Genomic DNA, 21,619 nt, shown 5'->3' with positions numbered 1-21,619 from the left:
TTATATGCTCCTTCTCACTCTCTTTAAAATTCATGGGCTCTTTTGGGTTACTAATTGTTATTACATACACATATATTCCTAAATATGAACTATTGAGTCCATGTAATGTTGGTGTATAAATGTTTTCAGTGCTAACTATTTGGCACTAGATGACCCTACCTTAGTTAGGGTTAGTATTTCTGTGATGAAACACCATAATCAAGGCAACTCTTATTTTAAAAATACAAGCACTTTAATCATGGGCCTGCACTTATAGTGTGAGAGAGATAGAGACTGGGCGCACTTCCCAGTGACATTTCTTTTAACAAGGCCATATCTACTCAGTAGGGCCACACACCTCTGAATTTATAGGGTCCATTCTTTATATGAATTTATAGGGTCAAACCACGACAACCATCTCTTCCACTCCCAACTTTATTCAGTTGCCTATGGTTCTTTGTGTAACATTGAAGCCTTGTGGGCCTTTCCTAGTTCAGTTTGGAATGTCCATTGGTGTCACCCTTGTTTCATTTACATTTGGGTAGTCATGTTAAGTAGACTTCATGGTTATAGCTACTAATGTTACTAGGAGAGACAGTCTTAGAGCAAACTCCCTAATGTTTTCGCTCTTATAATCTTTTCACCTCTCTTACACAGTGTTCCCTGAGTCTTAGGTGCCTGGATTATTTTGTATGCATATCCATGCTAGGCTCCACAACTCTGCATTTTGATTGATTGTGGTTTTCTATAGTACTGTCTCCATCTGTTTCAAAGAGAAGTTTTCTTAATGAGGTATGAAGACTGCACTTATCTTAGGGTACAAAAACAAGTGTTTAGATTATTGTTAGTTATTATTGCTGCTTTGGTAAATTAGTGATTGTAGATTCTCCTCTAGTAATTATTTCATTAGTTCTGAGTAGGTTTCTAGTACCCTTTTATTGAATGAGTCTTTTAAGTCTGGTTAGAGAACAGATCATTACCACCAAAATATATGTGCCACTACTTCACCTGTACGATTATTGGACCATGCTGGTCATTGACATAGTTCATAGGTATCATAGCTGCATAGGACTGTTGCCTCTTCCTTTGGAAGCTTGTATGACACCTCTGTCTGGTACCATGAATGCTAGTCCCCAAGGAGAGGGAATTCAAGTCAGTTCAAGCTCAGAGGTCTCTGTGCCCTCTTTCTAAAATGCATGCATCTTCATCAGTAGGGACTTACCTTCCACCTCCTGGTATTGCCAAGGCAAGAGCAGTAGGCTGTTTGTTTGGGGAATCTCCTAGAAGCCCTGGCTAACAATTCAAAAGAGCAATTCTCATATCTGCTATTGGGGTTTTTCTTAGATGGTCTTTGGCTCTTGACAGTACTATCTGTAAAGATAAGAAACTCAAGCAAGTGAAAGACTTGTGTAATAATAACTTTAAGACACTGAAGAAAGAAATTGAAGAGGACAGAACAAAGAGAGGGTGATGAAAGCAGTAGGAAAAAGCAAATCAAAAACAACCACAAGTTTAAGTCTTTGCCACTTAGTGGGTTCTTCTTTTCCTTACTTTTAACACCCCACCTCCTTTCACCCCCTGTCACTAAATAGAAAGAGGGATTGAGGGGGAAGGAGAGGAGAGCGAGAGAGATCCTTGAATTTAATTTCTTCTTTGAGTACCCACAAAACCTGTGAATGACCAACAACCAGCAACCCTGCCTTTCGGGCCCTAGCATTTGCGTACCCTCTGAAGAGTTTCCAGAATTCCAACCACTGTAATATACCATAGGGACTTCTCTTCTAGTCATATTTGGTGTTCTGTATGCTGTTTGTATCTGTATATTTTTTCCTTAATTTGGAGAAAGTTTCTTTTATTTTTATTTTTGAAGATCTGGTTTAGTTCACTGGCTTTGGGATTCGTCTCCTTCATCTATATCTGCTATTTAAGATTTGGTCCTTTAATGATCCACAGTTGTGTGGTGTCAGCATCCCCAGAATCCCCCCCACCCCCCCCTTTTTTTTTTTTTTGGCTTGTGTGGTCTAACTTTCTTCTTCAAGTTCTAATGTTCTGTGTTCTTTATGGTCCATTGCACTAGAAAGACTTTCCATAAGTTTTCTACCTGGGCTGTTAAGTTTTTCAGTTCCATCTTAATTTAAACTTGTGATCTCTCTTTAATATGTATTTATCTTTACTGAATTTAGTTTTCAATTCCTGAGTTGTTTTTGTCATTTCATTTAGCCATATACTGTGTTTTCTTAGATTAAGACATTAATCCTCTGTGTGTAGATTGTGTAGTATTCTTGAGTAGAACAAGAAATGAAAGGTGTGCTGTAAACAATGATGGGTAGGAGAAACATTCTTTATGAAAGAAAAATATTTAAATTGTACATTCAGGGGGAAGGAAGGAGTAATCAGGAGAACCATGTCAGTTGTGAGAGTGCCAAATAAGCCTGTACATGAAGAAATGGAAACAGTTCTAGCGTCTTCAATTGAAAATTTTAAACATTTATTACATAGCCATCAGGGAGATGGAAATCAAAATGACCCTGAGATTTCACCTTACACCCGTCAGAATGGCTAAGATCAAAAACTCAAGTGACAACACATGCTGGAGAGGATATGGAGAAAGGGGAACCCTCCTCCATTGCTGGTGGGAATGTAAACCACTTGTACAACCACTTTGGAAATCAATCTGGCGTATTCTCAGACAATTAGGAATAGTGCTTCTACTCCTAGGCATATATCCAATATATGCTCAAGTACACAACAAGGGCATTTGTTCAACCATGTTTGTAGCAGCTTTATTCATAATAGCCAGAACCTGGAAACAACCCAGATGTCCCTCAACAGAGGGATACAGAAATTGTGGTACATTTACACAATGGAATACTACTCATCAATTAAAAACAAGAAAATCATGAAAGTTGCAGGCAAATGGTGGGATCTAGAAAAGGTCATCCTGAGTGAGGTATCCCAGAAGCATAAAGACACACATGGTATATACTCACTTATAAGTGGATACTAGACCTAAAAGATTGGATAAATATAATAAAATCTGTACACATAAGGAAGCTAAAACAACAAGGAGGACCTGGGTAAGATGATCAATCCTCACTTAGAAAGACAAATGGGACGGACATTGGAAGTAGGAGAAAACAAGAAACAGGACAGGAGCCTACCATAGAGAGTCTCTGAAAGACTCTACCTAGCAGTGTATCAAAGCAGATGCTGAGACTTATAACCAAACCTTGGGCAGGGTGCAGGGAATCTTATGAAAGAAGGGGGAGTTAGTAAGAGCTGGAGAGAACAGGAGCTCCAAAAGGACCAAATATATCTGAGCACAGCAGTCTTTTCTGAAACTGATTCTCCAACCAAGGACCATGCATGGATATAAACTAGAACCCCTGCTCAGACATAGCCCATGGCAGCTCAGTAAGGGAAACAGGGACTGTCTCTGACATGAACTCATTGGCTGGCTTTTTTACCTCCCTCCCCCACCCCTGGAGGGAGGAGCAGCCTTGCTAGGCCACAGAGGAGGACATTGCAGCCAGTTGATGAGACCTGATAGGTTAGGGTCAGATTGTTGGGGAGGAGGACCTCCCCTATCAGTTGACTTAAAGAGGGACAGGGAGGAGATGAGGGTGAGATTGGGTGAGAATGAAGGAGAGGGCTACAGCTGGGATATAAAGTAAATTGTAATTAATATAAAAAATAAAAAATTAATTAAAAAATAAAATGAAAATAAAAAAGCATTTGTATTTGGGGGCTGGAGAGATGGCTCAGTGGTTAAGAACACCAGCTGTTCTTCCAAAGGTTCCGAGTTCATTTCCCAGCAACTACATGGTGGATCATAACCATCTATCGTGATGATCTGTTGCCCTTTTCTGGTGTGCAGGCACACATGCTGACAGAATACTGTATAAAGAAAAAGAAAGAATTTGTATTTGACTCTGTAAATGTAATTTTTAAGTTAGTGTTTAAAGCAGATAGTGTTTATTCATTCTATTTCTTTTTAGGATTTGAGTCAGTCAAAATGAACAATCGTAAAACGAGGAGTAACAGCATAATACATGCAGAGTGTTTTTCACAGGTTAGTATGTATGTTCCTTAATCTCAAAGCCTGTTCCTTAATCTCAAAATCCTGTCAAAGATTTATAAAATCAGAAAAATAACTGTCTTTTTTGATTTTTTTTTTTTTCCTTAACACATTTTAAGCTGCTTTACATTCTAGGGGCAATATATTTACAAGTTCCTAAGAACAATGAATAGAAATAAAGCTCTCTAAATTGTAAAAATATATGTGAAATGATACATTGTGTTTTTATTGTTGGAAGATCTTGAAGGCTTCTGTTTTGTAAGTTTTTTATTTTGATCTCTGAAGATGCTGTGAGGCTTCACCTTTTATGTTTGGATACATGAATCTAACCTCTACTGTGTCTTTCTAAAGTAGTCTGGTTTAAATTTAGTTAAATATCACATACAGAGTTTGCACTTCTCTTAAATATATTCTAAAGTATCTTATTATTTTAGATGCTAATATATGTAGAGCTATTTTCTTAATTTTATGTTTGTTAGGTCTAGTTAATCCTAATTTTGCAGTCTTACTGAACTCATTAGTTAATATTGATTTATTTTATATTTTTTTACTTTGGAGTGTTTTATGTTTACATTTTGTTATCTTTAAATATTTAAATATCTTTAAATATCTTTTTTCAGTTGAATGTGCTTGCTTGCTTTTTTTTTTTTTTTTTTTTAAGAGTATTATGTTAGTGGAAAGGGCAGTGCTAGGAATATCACCAGAGCTCTGAAAATGTTAGATAAGTACTATTTGGTGCCATACAAAAAAGAGAACAGTCTTTCACTATACTTTGCTGATGCCCTTTTCCAGTTTAAGCAAGTCCTTTTATATTCTTTGTTTGTTGAGTATTTCTATATTAAATGCTTGATATTCTTTTAAAAGCATACTGTATTTCAAATACTAAGTGTGTAGATATGTGTGTTTCCCATGAGAAGTCTATAATCTTAATAGGAAATTGCCATGATAACTCAACCCTTGCATGGATCTGGGTTGACCTCAGCCATGTTTACTTTTCCATGCTAAATTTTACTGACGGACTTAAAAAGACCTTTTTTTTTCATAAATGTATATACATGTGTTAGATGTGTGTATGCAGGTCTGTGGTGAATGCTAGCTATCTTGCTGTGTCATTCTCCATGATGTTATTAAGTGGGGTTTCTTGTTAGACATAGAGTTTTCTAGTTGGCTAGACTGACTGGACAGCAAGCTCTATAATCTCCTGTCTCCACTTTCGAGGTCTGGAGTTGTAGACATGAGCTTTCTGTACCTGACGTTTTATTGTTGGTGCTGAGAATCTGAACTCAGCTTTTCATGCTTGTACAGCAAACAATTTCCCAAAAGAGCCATCTGCTCAACCTTGACCTCACCTTTCTTTTTAAAGAAAAATTACTGCTTAATAGATAAGTAGACCTTTTTTATTTGTGAAACCAATAGTTCTTCCAGTTAATATCATATTAACTATCTAGAGAAATATATATACAATTCATTATAATTCATTGATTCTTTAGATGACTAATAGTTCATTTTAGTGATTAATGGGTATCAGCTATTACCTATATAACTCCTAATTGGTATTACAGATAACTGCATTAATTTTCAAAATGGGCCTGACACAAAAGTGTTAATTTTCCATTATTTAGATGTTTAGATCTGGAAAAGACTTGATCTCTTAATGTTAACTTAAGTGACTCCTTTGGCACCATTCGCATTATTACTTGTACTTCCCCTAAAGTAATAGCCGTATGAATCATTATTTTATCCTTTCATACCTGTAAAAACAAAACAATAAAACCTCACATTAAGACTTTGGTACTTTCAAAATGTGACAGCTCTTAGTCTGGAAAAAGCATTTAATCCTTTAGTGTTTATTTCAGCACATTTTTTTTCAAATCTTAGCTTCCCCAGGATTGTTTCTGAATGATGACTGTATTAGTACCAGATATAGAAAAGGAATAACTTTACATTGGGTTGCTTTTTAAAAGACTACTTGATAATTTTGACATGATTTTTCCCAACTTAAGTCTTAAGACCATAATTTTAAGACAAATTTGAAAACATAGCTACTTTAAACAAATTCTGTTTCAGTTTGCTCCAGTGATGTCTTAGGTTTTTATTTTTTATGCCCTATTTCTTTATGCAATTATGGTGATTGAAACCAGGGCCTATGCACATGCACTGAGCAGCAGCTTTATCACTGAACTACATCCCTGGATCTGATTCCTTACTTTTTATACTAGTTTAATGTCATTTTTTTTTCACATAATTAAAAACTGGCTTGTAGGTTGAACTAGTACTGTGTTGTAGTTTGTTATTTGAATTCCTATTTCTGTCCTATTTTCCAGTGTCTTTTAAAACATGAATTATGCTCTTATAGTATTTCTGTGCTCGGAATCTAATGTGTACTTAAAACTACATGAATTTTTAAGCTTTTTGAAGAATACTGACTTTTAAGGCGGGTCCGTATTGGTAGTGATTAAGCTAAGACATTTTAGATGTGTTAGTCTCTAGAGAGACCATTGACCATTGTGGTTGCACTGGCACTATTGGATTAGATTACATTATTAGATTTCTTCTAGTCTTTGTTTTTTGCATAGCATTCTACACAAAGTGTAAAATTTAGTCATTAAAGCTCTCAAAATATGGTGCCAGAGCAGTTAGTTTGTATTTGTTGAATTCCTGACTGCTACAAGTAAAGATTCACATTCATTTTTATTATGTGTGTTATATTTTTATTTTATTTGTTCTCTTATGTTTATCAGGTACAAAGAATTTTACGTGAAAGATTTTGTCATCAGAGTCCACATAGCAACCTATTTGGAGTACAAGTACAGTATAAGTAAGTCTCTAGCTGTCAGCTCCTCTAGTAGGAACTTATTTGTATCTGCTCTCCAAGTTTTGTAAAGGCTAGTCACACACAGATTTTATCTTATATTTTGGTGTTTCATATAGAGAAATTCTGGATATTGTGAAATAGGAGCACATACACTACTTATATAATACTTCTTTGATGTCTGCTTGCTAGCATCTGCTATTCTTGACCTCAGCACCTGTCAGCCAGCTCAGGTCATGATAACCAAAGTACTAGCAAACATAGTTACTTTCAAGGCCAGAGGACTTAAAAGTTAGCACAGTTTTCCCTTATCCTCTCCTACTATGAAACTCAATAAATTACAGCCTTTCTGGGATTCCTCTTCAGGTCTCTTAGAGACTCAACTGGAGATTCAAATGTCGTTTACTCTTTATTCTTTATACGGGAAAATTTAGATCCTTCAAAGGCTAGAGAGCCCAAAGGGGAGAATTAATATTCACTTTCAAACTTAGCTTGTTAAAGGTATGACTCAATAAATTATTCCACCTTCAGTTTTAAATTTTTGCCTTTTTGTATCATTTTAGGCATTTAATCGAGCTACTCAAAAGAACCGCTATCTATGGAGAAAGTAACTCTGTACTTATTGTTGGACCACGAGGATCGGGAAAGACCATGGTAAAAGACTAATTTTCTCATATAGTATTGCTTTAACAGACATAAGAAGACATCAGACGACACTGAATGTTTTCCATTTTGTTATGGTGCAGCAATCTTTCCTTTCTGTTCCTTTTAAATTGCAAAAGACATGCAGATACCCTGCAAAGTTAGAATGTGAAATTGGAGTTGATAATGCTTTTTTAACCTCATCATTCCCATTAGTGACAGGTTTTTTCTAAACATTCGTTCTGTCATAGTCTTTTGTCCTTTGTATTAGAGACAACCAGCTGACAAGGAACAAACAGTACATTATGCACTTTGTGTATGCTCATGTGTCCTTGTGTTGTGCATGTGTGCATGCATATACCATAGTGTATGTGCAAGTCAGAGGATAACGGTGTTGATGCTTTGTCATCACCTTTTACCTAATTTGAGACTAGGGGTCCTTTATTATGTCTCTGCTCAGTATATTCACCTACAGTCTTTTAGGGATTTTACTCTGTCCTCCCATCTGACACTGAGTATAAATACATGCTTCCATACATAGATTCTGAGGATCCCAACTAAGGACCTCACAGGTCATTATCATGCAGTGCTTCCCACCTGCATTTTTTCCTTTCACAGTTTATTATTAACATTTAAGCAAATCTTTCATATCCATTCATGTCTTCAATATTTATATCGTATTTTTTCTTTCTTTCATATTTGGTTAGTTAATCTCAGAAAAAAATTCTCTTCTCCTACATTTGTTTCTTTTGTAAGATATAGGAAGCAAATATATACATCAGCATTAAATAGCTTACTATTTAATTTTAAGGTGCTGCGATATATAAACTGCATTTGTCTAGTATTCTGTAATGCCAAATTAATAATTTTGTTCAATAGATTTTACTTTCTTATTTATACACTTTCAAAATAGTTAAGATGACAAATTAAATTTCATTCTTTTAAAAATCATACATGTTGGTTCTATATTGTGTAAGCTGAGAAAATTAGGTTTTTATTTTTACTATTATTTTCATTCTTTAAAGCACATAAATTGTTAATTAACAACTTGCTGTTTCAGGAATTAAGATTTTTGACACTAACTTGTTTTGATCCTTGTATTTAGTTCGTATAACTGCTATTTCTTTTTTGGGGTTTTTTGTTGTTGTTTGTTATTTATTTATTTATTTTGGTAAGAATTTTCTTTTGCATTTTCTTAGTGACATTTTATTTATTTGTTTTTAACAAGAGGACTATAAAATTTGTGTTTTTAGTTGTGTTATATAACTTAATAAATGGGGTTATGTTCCTGCTGAAGGATTTTTGTTTTCCTCCTCCCCTTAGAATTGTATGGATTTTGCTAAAATTTTGTTTTGTGGGGAAAATCCTGGGAAAAGATTTTCTTTTCTATTTTTTAAATTTTTAGATTGTAAAAGTGGCTGAGTTACACAGTCAGAAATTTCAGGTCACTGCAGCTTACTAGAACATTTTTTGCCCTTCCTTTGTACTTATTATGAATTATATACCATCTAATATAACACTAGTGGACAAATCCAAGGAAATAAATCTATGTAGATAAGTTCTGTAGAAGAGTGTTCAAATTTTCTTGATGCACTTAAGAGATGAAATTTTACTAATGTCTCTTACGTAAAGGATTTGAAGTGTTTTTTAAATAGTGTGATACCTGAATTGAAATAGAAAATACCAGCAAAATAATATATAAATGTCAGTGAAATATAAGAGATAAGAGGCAGCACACAGTGCGATAATTTTTAAATACATGTTGAAAGTAGTCTTTTAAGGAGCAAGTTTGTATGATACATGTATGTTCTCTTGTGGTAGAGTTTGACCTGTCCCAAAGACAGGAAAACAATCTTGTCCCTGATGGCTCAGATAGTCTACTCAGATGGACAGTTGTACTCAGAGAGGTTGGTTTTTAAGAGGCTTTAGATCTAGTACTGTCATGAAAAGTAGAATTCCATGTCCTTTAAAATCCCTGCAGCTCTACCAAAAGTAGTTTCAATGTTTACTATCCTTTTGTGAGAGCCGGCAACTTTAAATGTGTGTAATTTGCTCTTTTTTTTTTGCACAAAGTTGTTGTGCTGTCAGATAGCTTTAGCATATTTCAAATAGAAATGTTTTGTTTCTAAAATCATTTCCAAGTTATATCTGTCTGTGTTGAGTAGTCTTTTTGTCCTTGCTTAGCTTATTTGTCTATTCTGTTTACTTATGTTTGTTTTCCTGGGCCATTTTTGTGTTGAATTGGAAAGATAGTCCTTATTCCTCATTTGAAAAATTTCATACTTTCCTTAATCTTCCTCACTTACAAATTACATGATGTTGTAATACCTTCTGAGTAAAGTACATTTTCATAGTAATTATTAGTAGTAATCTTTGCATTGCAGTCTTTTACTAACATTTCTATTGTTTTGTGGCCATTTCTATTGTTTTTTTGCATTTGTTTGTGTATTGGTTTATGAAACAGAATCTCATATAGCTCAGGTTGCAAATCATCCTGGTCATTCAATATCTTATTTTCCCACCTCCACCTTCTGAGTGCTGGGATTGTAGGCTTAATGCCACTACATCTAGCTAACTTTCATCAGTATGGTTTTTCTATTTATTTATTCATGAGCATATATTCTCTTTTTTTTTTAACTAATTGCTATTTCTTATTTCATGACAATATAGAGACTATTTAACAGTGTTTCATAGGACTGACATTGGAGGACAACCATTTGTGTTATTTTTTCTATAGCTTTCAGCTGCTTTCAGTGATAAGTAGTAGAGCAAATTTTACTAAATAGTAAAATGCACAGAGACATAAAAATCACAAAGGGCAGTAGGTTAATCTTTAATGTAGAGAAAACTTTAGGGCTGTTTCCAAAGTTTAAGACAAGTTTAGGTAAATTGTTAAATGTTAAAGTATCAGTTAGCCTCTGGTATCTTAAGACTTAGACATAGTATGTTGTCAGTATTTAAACCTTTAGCTATAAAGTGATTTATTTGTTTATATTTGATTCTCAGCATTCATTATTTTTAAAAAAGAACAAAGGCTTCATTTATCTTTCCCATATTAAACGTTTTACACATTTTTATATTTAGTTATTAAATCATGCTTTGAAAGAACTCATGGAAATAAGAGAAGTGAGTGAAAATGTGTTACAAGTTCACCTAAATGGTGAGTATATCATTGTTTTCCCAAGAAATAATATTTGTAAAACTGTCTGCAAGTTTCATGGCCTTTAGAAATTAAATAAAGGAAAGTGTGTAAGGAAAAAGTGTATACTTTTTATTTTGTTTTTCAAAAAGGGTTTCTCTGTGTAGCTTTCACTGTCCTGGACTTGCTTTCTAGACCAAGGTGGCTATGAACTTACGAGATCCACCTGCCTCTGCCTCCCAGAGTGCTGGGATTATAGGTGTGTACCACCATACCCAGCTAGTGTATACTTTTTTTTTTTTTTTAAGTAGTGCTGTCTCCAAGGAATGGTTTTTTGATTACTGTTTTCTTAGAGGAAGTAATATAAGCTAGCACACTGTTTATTTTCTTTCTTATTAAATTTAAAAAGCAGTGAAACATATATTTACTTAAAAAATTATCTATATCAAATACTTGCTTCATTTTAATCAGACACTATTTGGCTGTATTTCAGGACTGCTGCAAATAAATGATAAAATTGCTCTGAAGGAGATCACAAGGCAATTAAATCTAGAAAATGTAGTTGGAGATAAAGTTTTTGTAAGTATCATTTGGAAAATTAGGAGAGACATTAGAAAATTAGTTATATTCTATGTATATATTAGAAATTGGTATAAGATTTTTGTTATTAAGACATGTAATGTGTGAGGATGCATTTAGTCATCAAACTTATTTTTGAGATTGTTTTTTTATGGATTTTTATGATTATTGGCTTAAGTAAAAGTGTTTTTAAATCAAGACTTGTGAAGTGGCATGGGCATGGTGGATGATATGCGGAATTTAAGAATGGCATAGTAGGTTGACTCCTTTGTCACCATGACTTGATCCCTGGTGATGATATTAGACTGTTAGCTGATGAATCTCTCTCAGATTCTGTATTAAGTAGATGTGCTTTGTGTATTTCACAAGATTATTCTAAACACAGGAAGAAGCTTAGGTAAGCTTCCTCTTTGTTAAATTACTCTGCTGGATGGTAATGTGCTGTATGAACATTGCTTATTTCGTTTCCATCACTTACGGTGTGCCTTGAAGTCTCAAGACCCTGATAGTGCCAGGCTGATTGGAAGGGTTCGAATAGCTCATTAAACTGTACTAACTTACATGGTCTAAGGAAAACACGAGTAATCCATGTTCTAATCTACTATCCGGAGACTGCATGTGCAGCAGACATACACATGTCCCAAGTTTATTTTCTGTCCACTGCTGTTCCTGATGTGCTCTCACTCTTACTTGTCACTGTTTGCTCTGAGCCGCAGTGATCTTAACATAGCTGTGTATGCTGCTTAGAAGGAGAAAAGTTGAGCCAACCACACACTCTCCTTTCCTGCTCTACAAGCCGCTGGATAGTAAAGCAAATATTTCCCTTTTATAAATAGTGTGTTCTACCTTTTATTTAGAATATAATTCTAAGCTCATAGCTTACTTACTATTTGGTCAAAAAGAGTTCCTCTTAGACTCAGTTACAGCTTTTAATTTCCAAATGATCTGGGGAGTTATTTCTAATGTTCCTGTGTGAGTATATTGGTACTATATTTGTGTAAAGTAATAGAAGAGACAGTTGTATTACCATCCTATTTTAATCATTGCTATTGTTAGGACAGTCAGTCCTTTGTATGTTTAGTTTGTGCATCTGTGTATGCAGCCAATAGCAAACTGAAGGTTTTCGGGGGGTGGGCAGATGTGTTTATACTGAACCTGTTTAGACTTTGCACTTTGTTATTATTTTCTGAACAATGCATTAGAAGAGCTAATAAATAATATCTAGATAATGTTCTCGTTTGCTTTTTGTTGCTATGTTGAAACACAGTAACGAAAACTACTCTGGTGGTCAGAGGGTTAATAGTCTGGTTAAATGCTTCCAGGTCACAGGGACTCAAGCAGGAGCAGAGGAGGAACATGGAGGAACTCTGCTTACTGGCTTGTTTCCTCTGTCTTGCTCATCTGCCTTTCTGACACAGCCCATGCCCATCTGCCTGAAATTGTTTCAGCTCACTGTGAGCTGGACCCCCCTGTATCAATTAGCAGTCAAGAAAATCCCTCATATACATGCTCACAGGCCAATCTGAAGGAAGCCATTCTTCAGTTGAGATCTTCTCTTTTGTGCCTGTCTGAATTTTGGTTAAATTAGCGAATATGAAATATGAGAGATACTATTACACTCTCTTAAATATTAAGAGTAATATAGAGGTGATGGACATGTTGTGCAGTTTATTTGTAAATACTATGGTATTTTGTATAGAGGTATTGAGCAGCTATATTTTGATGTCCATGGTTGTGAGAAGGGGTCCGAGATTTAATCCTCCAAAATGACAAGGGATGGCTGTTAATAAATTACTAACTTATATTCTATATTTTATAGATTAGTTTTAAGTTGCAAAGACTAAGTACTTTCTCTAAACTCAAAAAGTTTGTGAAGTCTGGACATAAAGCAAAAGTCACTTAAGCCAGTGCTTAACTGTATTCAATCTTCCAGTCAGTGTATTTATAAGTAGCTAGACATATATATGTGTGTATATATACATATACTTTATTATATACATTTGAATGTGCGTATATATATATATATATATATTCTTCGTGATGATATATAATGGTCTATTGAACAAACAAGAAGACAAAATATCTTTGAGTAAATAACTGATCACTGTTTTCCAAACAGATTATCTCTGTGAGCCAGTGTTATGTTATAGTAAATTGTGTTTATACTTCTTGGGTGGTAGTACTGACATAATAGCATGTGGTTATTACGTATGTGTCTTAAAAATCGTTTATTTATACTGGGCTGGTGAGATGGTTCTTTGAGAGGAGGTACTTGCTACCCAACTTGACAATCTATCAGAACCCACCTAAAGGTAGAAGAAGACAGTTATCTCCTGCAAATGGCCCTCTGACCTCCAAACGTACATTTTGGTGCACAAACACACAAATAAAATTTAAAAAATTTTATCTTTATGCGATATCAAGTTCTTTCAGGTAGAGAAAAAAAACCTATTAAGTTTCGTTTCTCTTGTTATAGCTCCTTAAATTTAAAGTTGACTTTTTCCTTAAAATAGGTAATTGAGAGGGTGGAGAGATGGTTCAGTGGTAAGGTGCACTTGCTGCTCTTCCAGAGGACATGAGTTTGGTTCTTAGTAATAAGGTGGTTCACAACTGTCTCTTAACTCCAGGTCAAGGAATCAATACTGTTGGCCTCTGCACTCATGCGCACATGCCCACATTTGTTTTTCATTCAGGGATACCTGAATGAAATACAAACTAGTCATTTTAATTAAATTTTCAAGAGGTCTTCATCCAAATTCTGGAATATCTAAGTAGTTTATCCATTACTCTATTGATTTCTTCTACAGTGTTTAAGTTTTGTCCAAGACTATTTTAGATGTGTTCCAAATAAAACCAGATAAATTTGGTGTAATAAATGAAATTCGTAAATAGTTGTTCTTGAGTAGAAAAACTTTATTATTTTAAGCAAATTCCTCATTTTTTGGATTTCTTTTTGGAATGGGTTTTAATTAATACTGAGTGTTTTGGTGGTACAGATTAATTTGAGACTAGGAATATGTTGTGCTTAGATACAAAGCAGAATGCATTTCTTGTTTCCAGCTATACTTAGACGCTAGCAATCCTCCAGAAACTACACTTTTATCTAACGTTTCTTTCTGTATTATCCAGAAAATATGAAATTTCACATGTGATATTGTACTGCCATTTTCAGGACATTACCTTTTCTATTTTTGTATTTAAGTTATGGATAATGAATGTAGATGTTAACTAAGAATTTATTCAGTGGCTAATTTCCTAGTAAAAGCAGTGCATGTTTTTATTTTGCAAATATCTTAATATTCAGCGGTTTTTTTTATTTTTATCCCACTCCATTCTTACTTATTTTTGTTTTTCAGGGCAGCTTTGCCGAAAACCTTTCATTTCTTCTGGAAGCTTTAAAAAAAGGTACATGTTCAAGATACTTGTAAAAAATTAAAATTCAGAAGATACTTACTTTGACATTTGTCGTCTCTTGATTGTTTAAGTATTACCGGTTTTTACAAAAAAGAAAGAAAGAAAGAAGAAAAAAAGGAAGCAGAAAAGAAAGAAAAAGTTACAGGAATTAAACTAATAATCTAACGGGTGCTGTAGGACCACCACTGTAATGATGATTTTCAGTATTTGCTGTTTTTCTTTTATTCAGCTGCCACGTATCACTGATGTAGATTTGAATGTAGCTTTTCACAGGGATCAGATCAGTACAAGGGAGATGGCTTAGCAAGAACAAGTGCTTGCCATACACGTGTAACAACCTGAGTTTGCTCCTTGAAGCCAAGATGTAAGGAAAAAGGTGACTTCTGGAGGTGTTGACTTCCACACACTCACCATAACACCCTAGAAGCTGTACATGTAGCCATCATTCAGAGACACTAATAAATTAAAATTTAAAACGCTGAAATTGTTCACCTGTAATCAGCACTTGGGACCTCAAGATAGGAAGAATAGGAGACCATATCTCAAACAAACAAGAATAAGATCATTTGCCTGTCACGTGGTAAGTATGGCTTTTGTTTTTATAACCTGGAAAAAAAATGTTTGAAAGATTATCCACGTATTTTCCTGAATAGGTTATAATAGGTAGAATTTTAGATTAAGAAGTACCATTTTAACATGAGAAGAGGGAGAAAACAGGGAACAGGACAGGAGCCTATCACAAAGGGCCTATGAAAGACTCTACTCAGCAGTGTATCAAAGCAGATTCTGAGGCTCACAGCCAAACTTTGGGCACAGTGCAGGGAATCTTAGGAAAGAAGTGGGAGATAGAAAGACCTGGAAGAGACAGGAGCTCTACTAGGACAGCAACAGAACCAAGAAATCTGGGCCTATGGGTCTTTTCTGAGTCTGATACTCCAAGGACCATGCATGGATATAACCTAGCACCCCTGCACAGATGTAGTCCATGGCAGTTCAGTCTCTAAGTGGGTTCCCTAGTAATGGGAACAGGGGCTGTCTCTGACGTGAATTCAGTGGCTGGCTCTCTGATCACCTCACCCTGATGAGGGAGCAGCCTTCTCAGGCCACAGAAGAAGACAATGCAGGCAGTCCTGATGATATTTGATAGGCTAAGGTCAGAGGGAAGGAGAAGAGGACCTTCCATATCATATTGAAGAGGGGAATGGGAGGAAATGATGGAGGGAGGGTGCTACAGCTGTGATACAAAGTGAATAAAGTAATTAATATAAAAAATAATTTTTTAAAAAAAGAAAAATATTTTTTTAAAAAGTACCATTTTGAAATGAATATTGCTTAACTATCTTTAAAGCATGCTTGAGAATATTTGTTCTTTTCAGAATTCCAAAACCTTTACTAATCTTTTTGTTTGGCTAGCTCATAGAAAAGAAGCAACATTCCATTTTTATAATTTTGTTTTTTGTTTAAATTGCATTACCTCGTTTGTAGTGATGCCCTTTTATTTGATATTTTGACTGACCATTGTTATTTCCAATTGATTCTTCACTCTATTTTGGTGGCATTTGTTTCACACTTATTTATAGAACTTCTTGTGTTTGATTGCTTTAAATTTTGTTTGTACTTCTTGACTTAATAGAAGTCTTAAATTTTATTTAAGATAATTTTATTTAGAAGCTGTTTTCTCTCATTCAAATTAACAGTATTCCCACTTAATCCGCATATTTCTAAGTGATAATTTGGTTGGATTTATTTATTTTGAGTCACTATCTCCTGTAGTAGGCCAGGTTGGCCTTGCACGAACTTTATAGCTGAGTCTGACTCTTTTTGATTATTTGTTTTATTTTGTCTCAATATTTTTATTATTTATTTACTTTGCCTCCAGATTGCAGCCTCCACTTCTCCTCTCCTCCCTGTGCCTTCCTCTTACCTCACTTCCTTCCCATGGATAGCAATCCCCTTTTTTGGCATATCATGTTCTAAGGCTAACTATTAAACTCCTTATCATTCATTGCCTACCTTCCAGATTGCTAGGATTCCTTGCACATGCCAACAAGGCCACAGATTTATTTTTTTATGTACTGCTTTGACTTTGAACAAACCATTTTCTTCACTGAGATGTTAGCCATCCTTTACAAAACTTTCTGTATTTCCTAGTTCCGTTAGGTTTCAGTGGGTTTCTGTTCTCTTGCCAAAATTAAACTCTTTAAGCTCAAGTTATGTTTAAATATCTGGATAAATAAATCTTTTAATCTGTGCCTGACAGATTTTACATAGATGTTAATTATTCCTAAAGTTTCAATGGTTTTTCTGTTAAAGTAGTTTCTATTCAATAGAGAGAAAATGCATTGAGTCATAACATTTCCTTCTAATTGAAATATTAAAACCTGTAGTTACAAGAATTTTAGTTGGTTTTCTTTTTTTATTGCACTTTATATTCTAATGGATGTTTGTAAAGAAAACTTTAAATGAGAATATGCATTGTACATTTCTACTAGATAAATATGTCTCTTTTGAAACAATAGGTTTCTCTCATTAGGTGACTTCTATTTCAGAAGTATTGGATGGTATTCAAAAGTCATTTTGTAATTATTAAGGAAATGTACTTACATAATTATAAAATTATCTTGCAAATGTCTTCTCAATTTTTTCATCAAACTGCTTACTCCTGTAACTACACTGTAAACTACTTTAGTACAATAATGACTATCTTTCTCCTATGGATAACTTTTTACGTAGAAGTAAACTTGCATCTATAAATGCCTTGCCCAGAGTAACTTACTGTTCTGTGTTGAGCTGAATTTTAAACTGATGTATGGCATTTTAGAAATTTAAGAAAAGTTGATGGGATTTTTTTGTGTTAATTTGAAACTCAATTTTTCTTAGGTGACCGGACCAGCAGTTGCCCAGTAATCTTCGTACTGGATGAATTTGATCTTTTTGCTCATCAGAAAAACCAAACACTCCTTTATAATCTTTTTGACATTTCTCAATCTGCACAGACACCAGTAGCAGTTATTGGCCTTACATGTAGATTGGTAAGTCTTTCCCTATCTATATAAAATATTTTTGTATGCATGTGTGTGTTGAGTGTGTGTATGTTTAGAAAATTCAAACATAATTCCTGACATAAGCCATTTGACTTAATGTAGGTTTTAAAATATTTTGAAAAGAATCTTAAATTCTTTGTTCTGCTTTTTCCTTGAGGTAAAAAGGAAAAGAATTTCTACATATCTTATAAGCTATATTTAGTCCTCCTAGTGAAATCATAGAATAAAATTCACAGATATTGTAAGTGTGATTTCTACTGTAGCAAGTAAATACAAGTCAAGTAATACCAGTTATGTTTTATAAGTTAGTAATATTTTCTTACTTTTTCATATAAGATAATTTTCATAATTTGGATTAATTTACTAAGAATATATCTTCAGAAATTCTGTCAGTATTTTTCCTCTCTTTTTTAAACAAGAGTAGAATGCATTTTCCCCCCCCCTTTGGCATGGATTTTAAAATGATTTCACCCAGATTCTAGTTATTGAACATTTTAAACAGCTTCATGAGTCTTTGTGTGCTTAACTTTTTGTTTTGTTTTGTTTTATTGTGCTTTTTGTCCAATTCTGAGACTTGAAATTAGGACCTCATATGTCGTAAGCAAGCACTCTTACCACTGGATTATATTCACTATTTTGATAGAGAATCTCACTCATGAGTTGCTTAGACTGCTCTTGAACTTACTGTGAGTTTCAGACATACTTTGAACTTGTGAATCTCTTGAATAGCACAGATTATGGGATTATACTACCAGAGCCATTTGTGCCTTCTGTTAGCGCTCTTGTATAATTATGTAAGGCTGGCTCGTTTATTATTATTTTTTTCTTTTCTGTGGCTCTCTTTTATTTTTTATAAAACTTTTTTTTTCAGTTCTCTTTCTGCTTTTCAATCCTTCTGCTTTTCTATGAAATTTTTCTGTTTCTTTGATGCTTTTTTCTAAAGTTTCTGACTTTGACAACCTCTTAATACTTAGTCCCTTTATGGCTTTCAGATCATTCTTCCAACATAGCAGATCTGAGTGATACCCTTATATTTATCTATCATTGTTACTCTGTATTTATTTTTTTCCTTAAAGCGGAAGTTATCAGCTGGCTAAGAGAAACACGTTTTCAAGAAAATGGTAGGGAGGTGGAGCTGGGCAGAGGGCTTAATGGTCATAATTCCTGCTGGTCACGTATGAGGAACAAAGTTCCTGCAAGTCCAGTATTTTAAGGCCTAGACTGTATCTATGGAACAAGTTACCTGACCAAACTAGTCTAATTGGTAGATTTTGGGACCCAATTGACAAATTCTGCCTCAGGAACAAGAAAGATGCAAAGTCATGATGAATACTCTGGAATACTCAGGCCTTCACATTTACATAAACTCCTGTATTTATGCAAAGTGTGCCATATATACATAAGAAAAAATCCTTTGGATGAAAGTAGGAATGGCTTTCTGCATAAGCATGAAGGTTTGAGTTCAGTTGCCAGCACCCATATAAAAAGCCAGATGTTATGGTGGGCCACTATAAACCAAACACTAGGGAGGCGGAGACAGGAGAACCCCTATGGCTTCAAGGCCGGCCAGTCTAGCTATATAGGCAGGTTCAGGTTCAGTGAGAAAGTATTAACTCTTTTTTTCTTTTTTTCTTTCACTGCTTCCCATTCTGGGTTATAGCCATTTAGAGATTGAAATGACCCTGTCAAAGGGGTCTCCTAAGACCATCCTCTATAGCCAATATTTGCATTATGATTCATAACAGTAGCAAAATTACAGTTACGTTATAGGAACAAAAATAATTTTGTGTTTGGAGTTCACCACAACATGAAGAACTATATTAAAGGGTTACAAGCATTAGGAAGCTTGAGAATTCTCCTCAAATTAAAATGCTTACTTGCAGATTATAAATAGGTGTTGGTTATTACAAGCTATAGTTTGCTTCTTTCTTACAGCATATTTTTCAGCATGCATCTTCTATAGGTTTCTCTTTTGTTTTCCAGGACATTTTGGAACTCTTGGAAAAAAGAGTAAAGTCCCGGTTTTCTCACCGGCAGATACATTTAATGAATTCATTTGGTTTTCCACAATATGTGCAGATATTTAAAGAGCAACTATCTCTACCTGAAGAATTTCCAGATAAGGTTTTTGCTGAGAGCTGGAATGAGAATGTTCAGGTAAATTGAAGGCAATAATCTAAAGAGATCTTTGTATATCTTTTCATGTTACTAGAAGAATGCAAGTTATAAACTCTTATTTAAAAGCAATAGAAATATCTTCTCTCCTGAAACAAAGTTCTTTAGAAGAACGTCAAATAAAGCTTTAGTAGTCATGTCTGTAGTTGAGTTTTTAATCTATATCTGGTTTATAGTTTAGATAACTTTTAGTTAATAGCATCGTTCGAATTTTCTATGTTTTACAAATTTAGAAAGAAACTGTATTGACAGTTCGTATTTATCCTATATATGTATTTTTATTTGCAGTTCCCACACGACTCCAGCTTTTGTTTTATTGGTTGGATAAGTGACTCTCCAAGGCTGTAGTACCCTGTTATATACTAGGAAACCAGACTGGCACCACACCATGTCCTAGTCCTGTTTATTTGGTCTATAACATTTCACACCTTACTTGCAAACTAAATTTTATTTTAAACAGAGTTCAATGCTTTAATATGATTTTTTTTATATTTAACTCTGTTCTGAGTCATAATTCTTCACTTACAGTAATTATTTCTGTAACAAAATATATAGGAAAATCAGTTTCAAGTAGTACAGTATAAGTAATCCAGAGATGTATAAAAATGTACATTAGTGGTTATATGCAAAATACTGTGCCTTTTCATATCTGAGAACAGGATTTTCTTATATTTGGCTGAAGTGTTTTCGTGACTCAGGCACCCTATAAGATACAGGTTAATGAATATATATAAAGAATGATAGAGGTTTCTGGTGATGTCTAGATAAATTTAAAATTGGATAACATTTGATGATAGGCAGGTCTAGGTTTGGTCTAGGTTTGTTATCAAGTAAAGGTGTCTGGTCTTATCTTCTCAAAGTAAAGAATTGAGCCAACACATATGCAATTTAGGTAGACATTTATTCAGCAAAGGACAGTCTTGTCCAGAGAGAGACTGGAACATGATGCCTCAGACAGAAGAATGAGTACATTAAGCCTTTCAGACTTTGTGACTTTTTATGGATGGCATGATCATGAGGTGGAGTTACTGTCTTCCTGCCAATCGTGGTGAACCAGGTCTCCCTTCTAGGTTGTTTATTTCCTGTGATCCTTGTGAAGCACCCATATGCCAGGCTCTTTTGAGGATGCAAGCCCTTCATTAGTATGTGAAAGCCCCTGGCACCTTAGTTTCTGATATTATGTGAAGAACAAACTTTAACTTCAAGGATGTTTAGCCGCAAAGAAGCATTTGTCATTGGGAAGCACACTTATCAAGAAATAGCTGCAGTTTTCTTGGTTCCCTCAACTGAGGTTACCAAGCTACTTAGGAACATGTGCCATTTTCCTTCCCCGTCTACGGGCTCTCCTGCTTTCTAGTTGTTGTTTTTGCAGACTTTATTTATAGCCAGCAAACTTAAATGGCACATGTTAAGTGATGATCTTTTTCCTTGTGACAGTCTTGCAGATTTAGTGATCAAAGGAGAGCTAGAGCTTGAAGCTCTTAAATTTTTTTTTTTTTTTTTCTTAAGACAGTCATATTGTGCTGCCTCCCCTGGGTGTGTTTATAAAATGTACTTGGAAAATATGTCAGCACCATGGCCAGAGTCCCTGTCCCTAATTGGGTGAGAATGTGGTAAGGATGGTTTGGGGAGCTAGCCTGTACCCCAGTGCTGACATTGTAGCAAGTTTTTGTTTGTTTATTTGTTTGTCTGTTAAGATACACCTGTGTTTTCAACAAGCTCTTTATAAGAAATTCAAAATGTGTGTATTGAAAGTG

The 21,619-nt window shown here is 34.6% G+C and overlaps 1 protein-coding gene across 5 annotated transcripts in view; it reads left to right on the top strand.

The window, feature by feature from the left end:
- Window positions 1-21,619, top strand: part of Orc4 (origin recognition complex subunit 4) — a 40,211-nt gene that overhangs the window by 7,762 nt on the left and 10,830 nt on the right. For all 5 annotated transcript variants that reach the window (XR_009593846.1, XM_021626308.2, XM_021626309.2 and 2 more), the window contains exons 2-9: window positions 3,978-4,051; window positions 6,799-6,875; window positions 7,433-7,523; window positions 10,596-10,671; window positions 11,144-11,229; window positions 14,586-14,634; window positions 17,524-17,675; window positions 19,671-19,844. Coding sequence is in view for 4 of the 5 variants with exons in the window: in XM_021626308.2 (XP_021481983.1) it covers window positions 3,995-4,051; window positions 6,799-6,875; window positions 7,433-7,523; window positions 10,596-10,671; window positions 11,144-11,229; window positions 14,586-14,634; window positions 17,524-17,675; window positions 19,671-19,844 (762 nt within the window). In the remaining variant the exon portion in view is untranslated. The remainder of the gene's footprint in view (window positions 1-3,977; window positions 4,052-6,798; window positions 6,876-7,432; window positions 7,524-10,595; window positions 10,672-11,143; window positions 11,230-14,585; window positions 14,635-17,523; window positions 17,676-19,670; window positions 19,845-21,619) is intronic.

This window comes from Meriones unguiculatus, chromosome 8, assembly GCF_030254825.1.
Source record: "Meriones unguiculatus strain TT.TT164.6M chromosome 8, Bangor_MerUng_6.1, whole genome shotgun sequence".
Classification (NCBI taxonomy): Eukaryota; Metazoa; Chordata; class Mammalia; order Rodentia; family Muridae; genus Meriones; species Meriones unguiculatus.
This window is presented reverse-complemented; position numbering and strand designations above follow the sequence as displayed.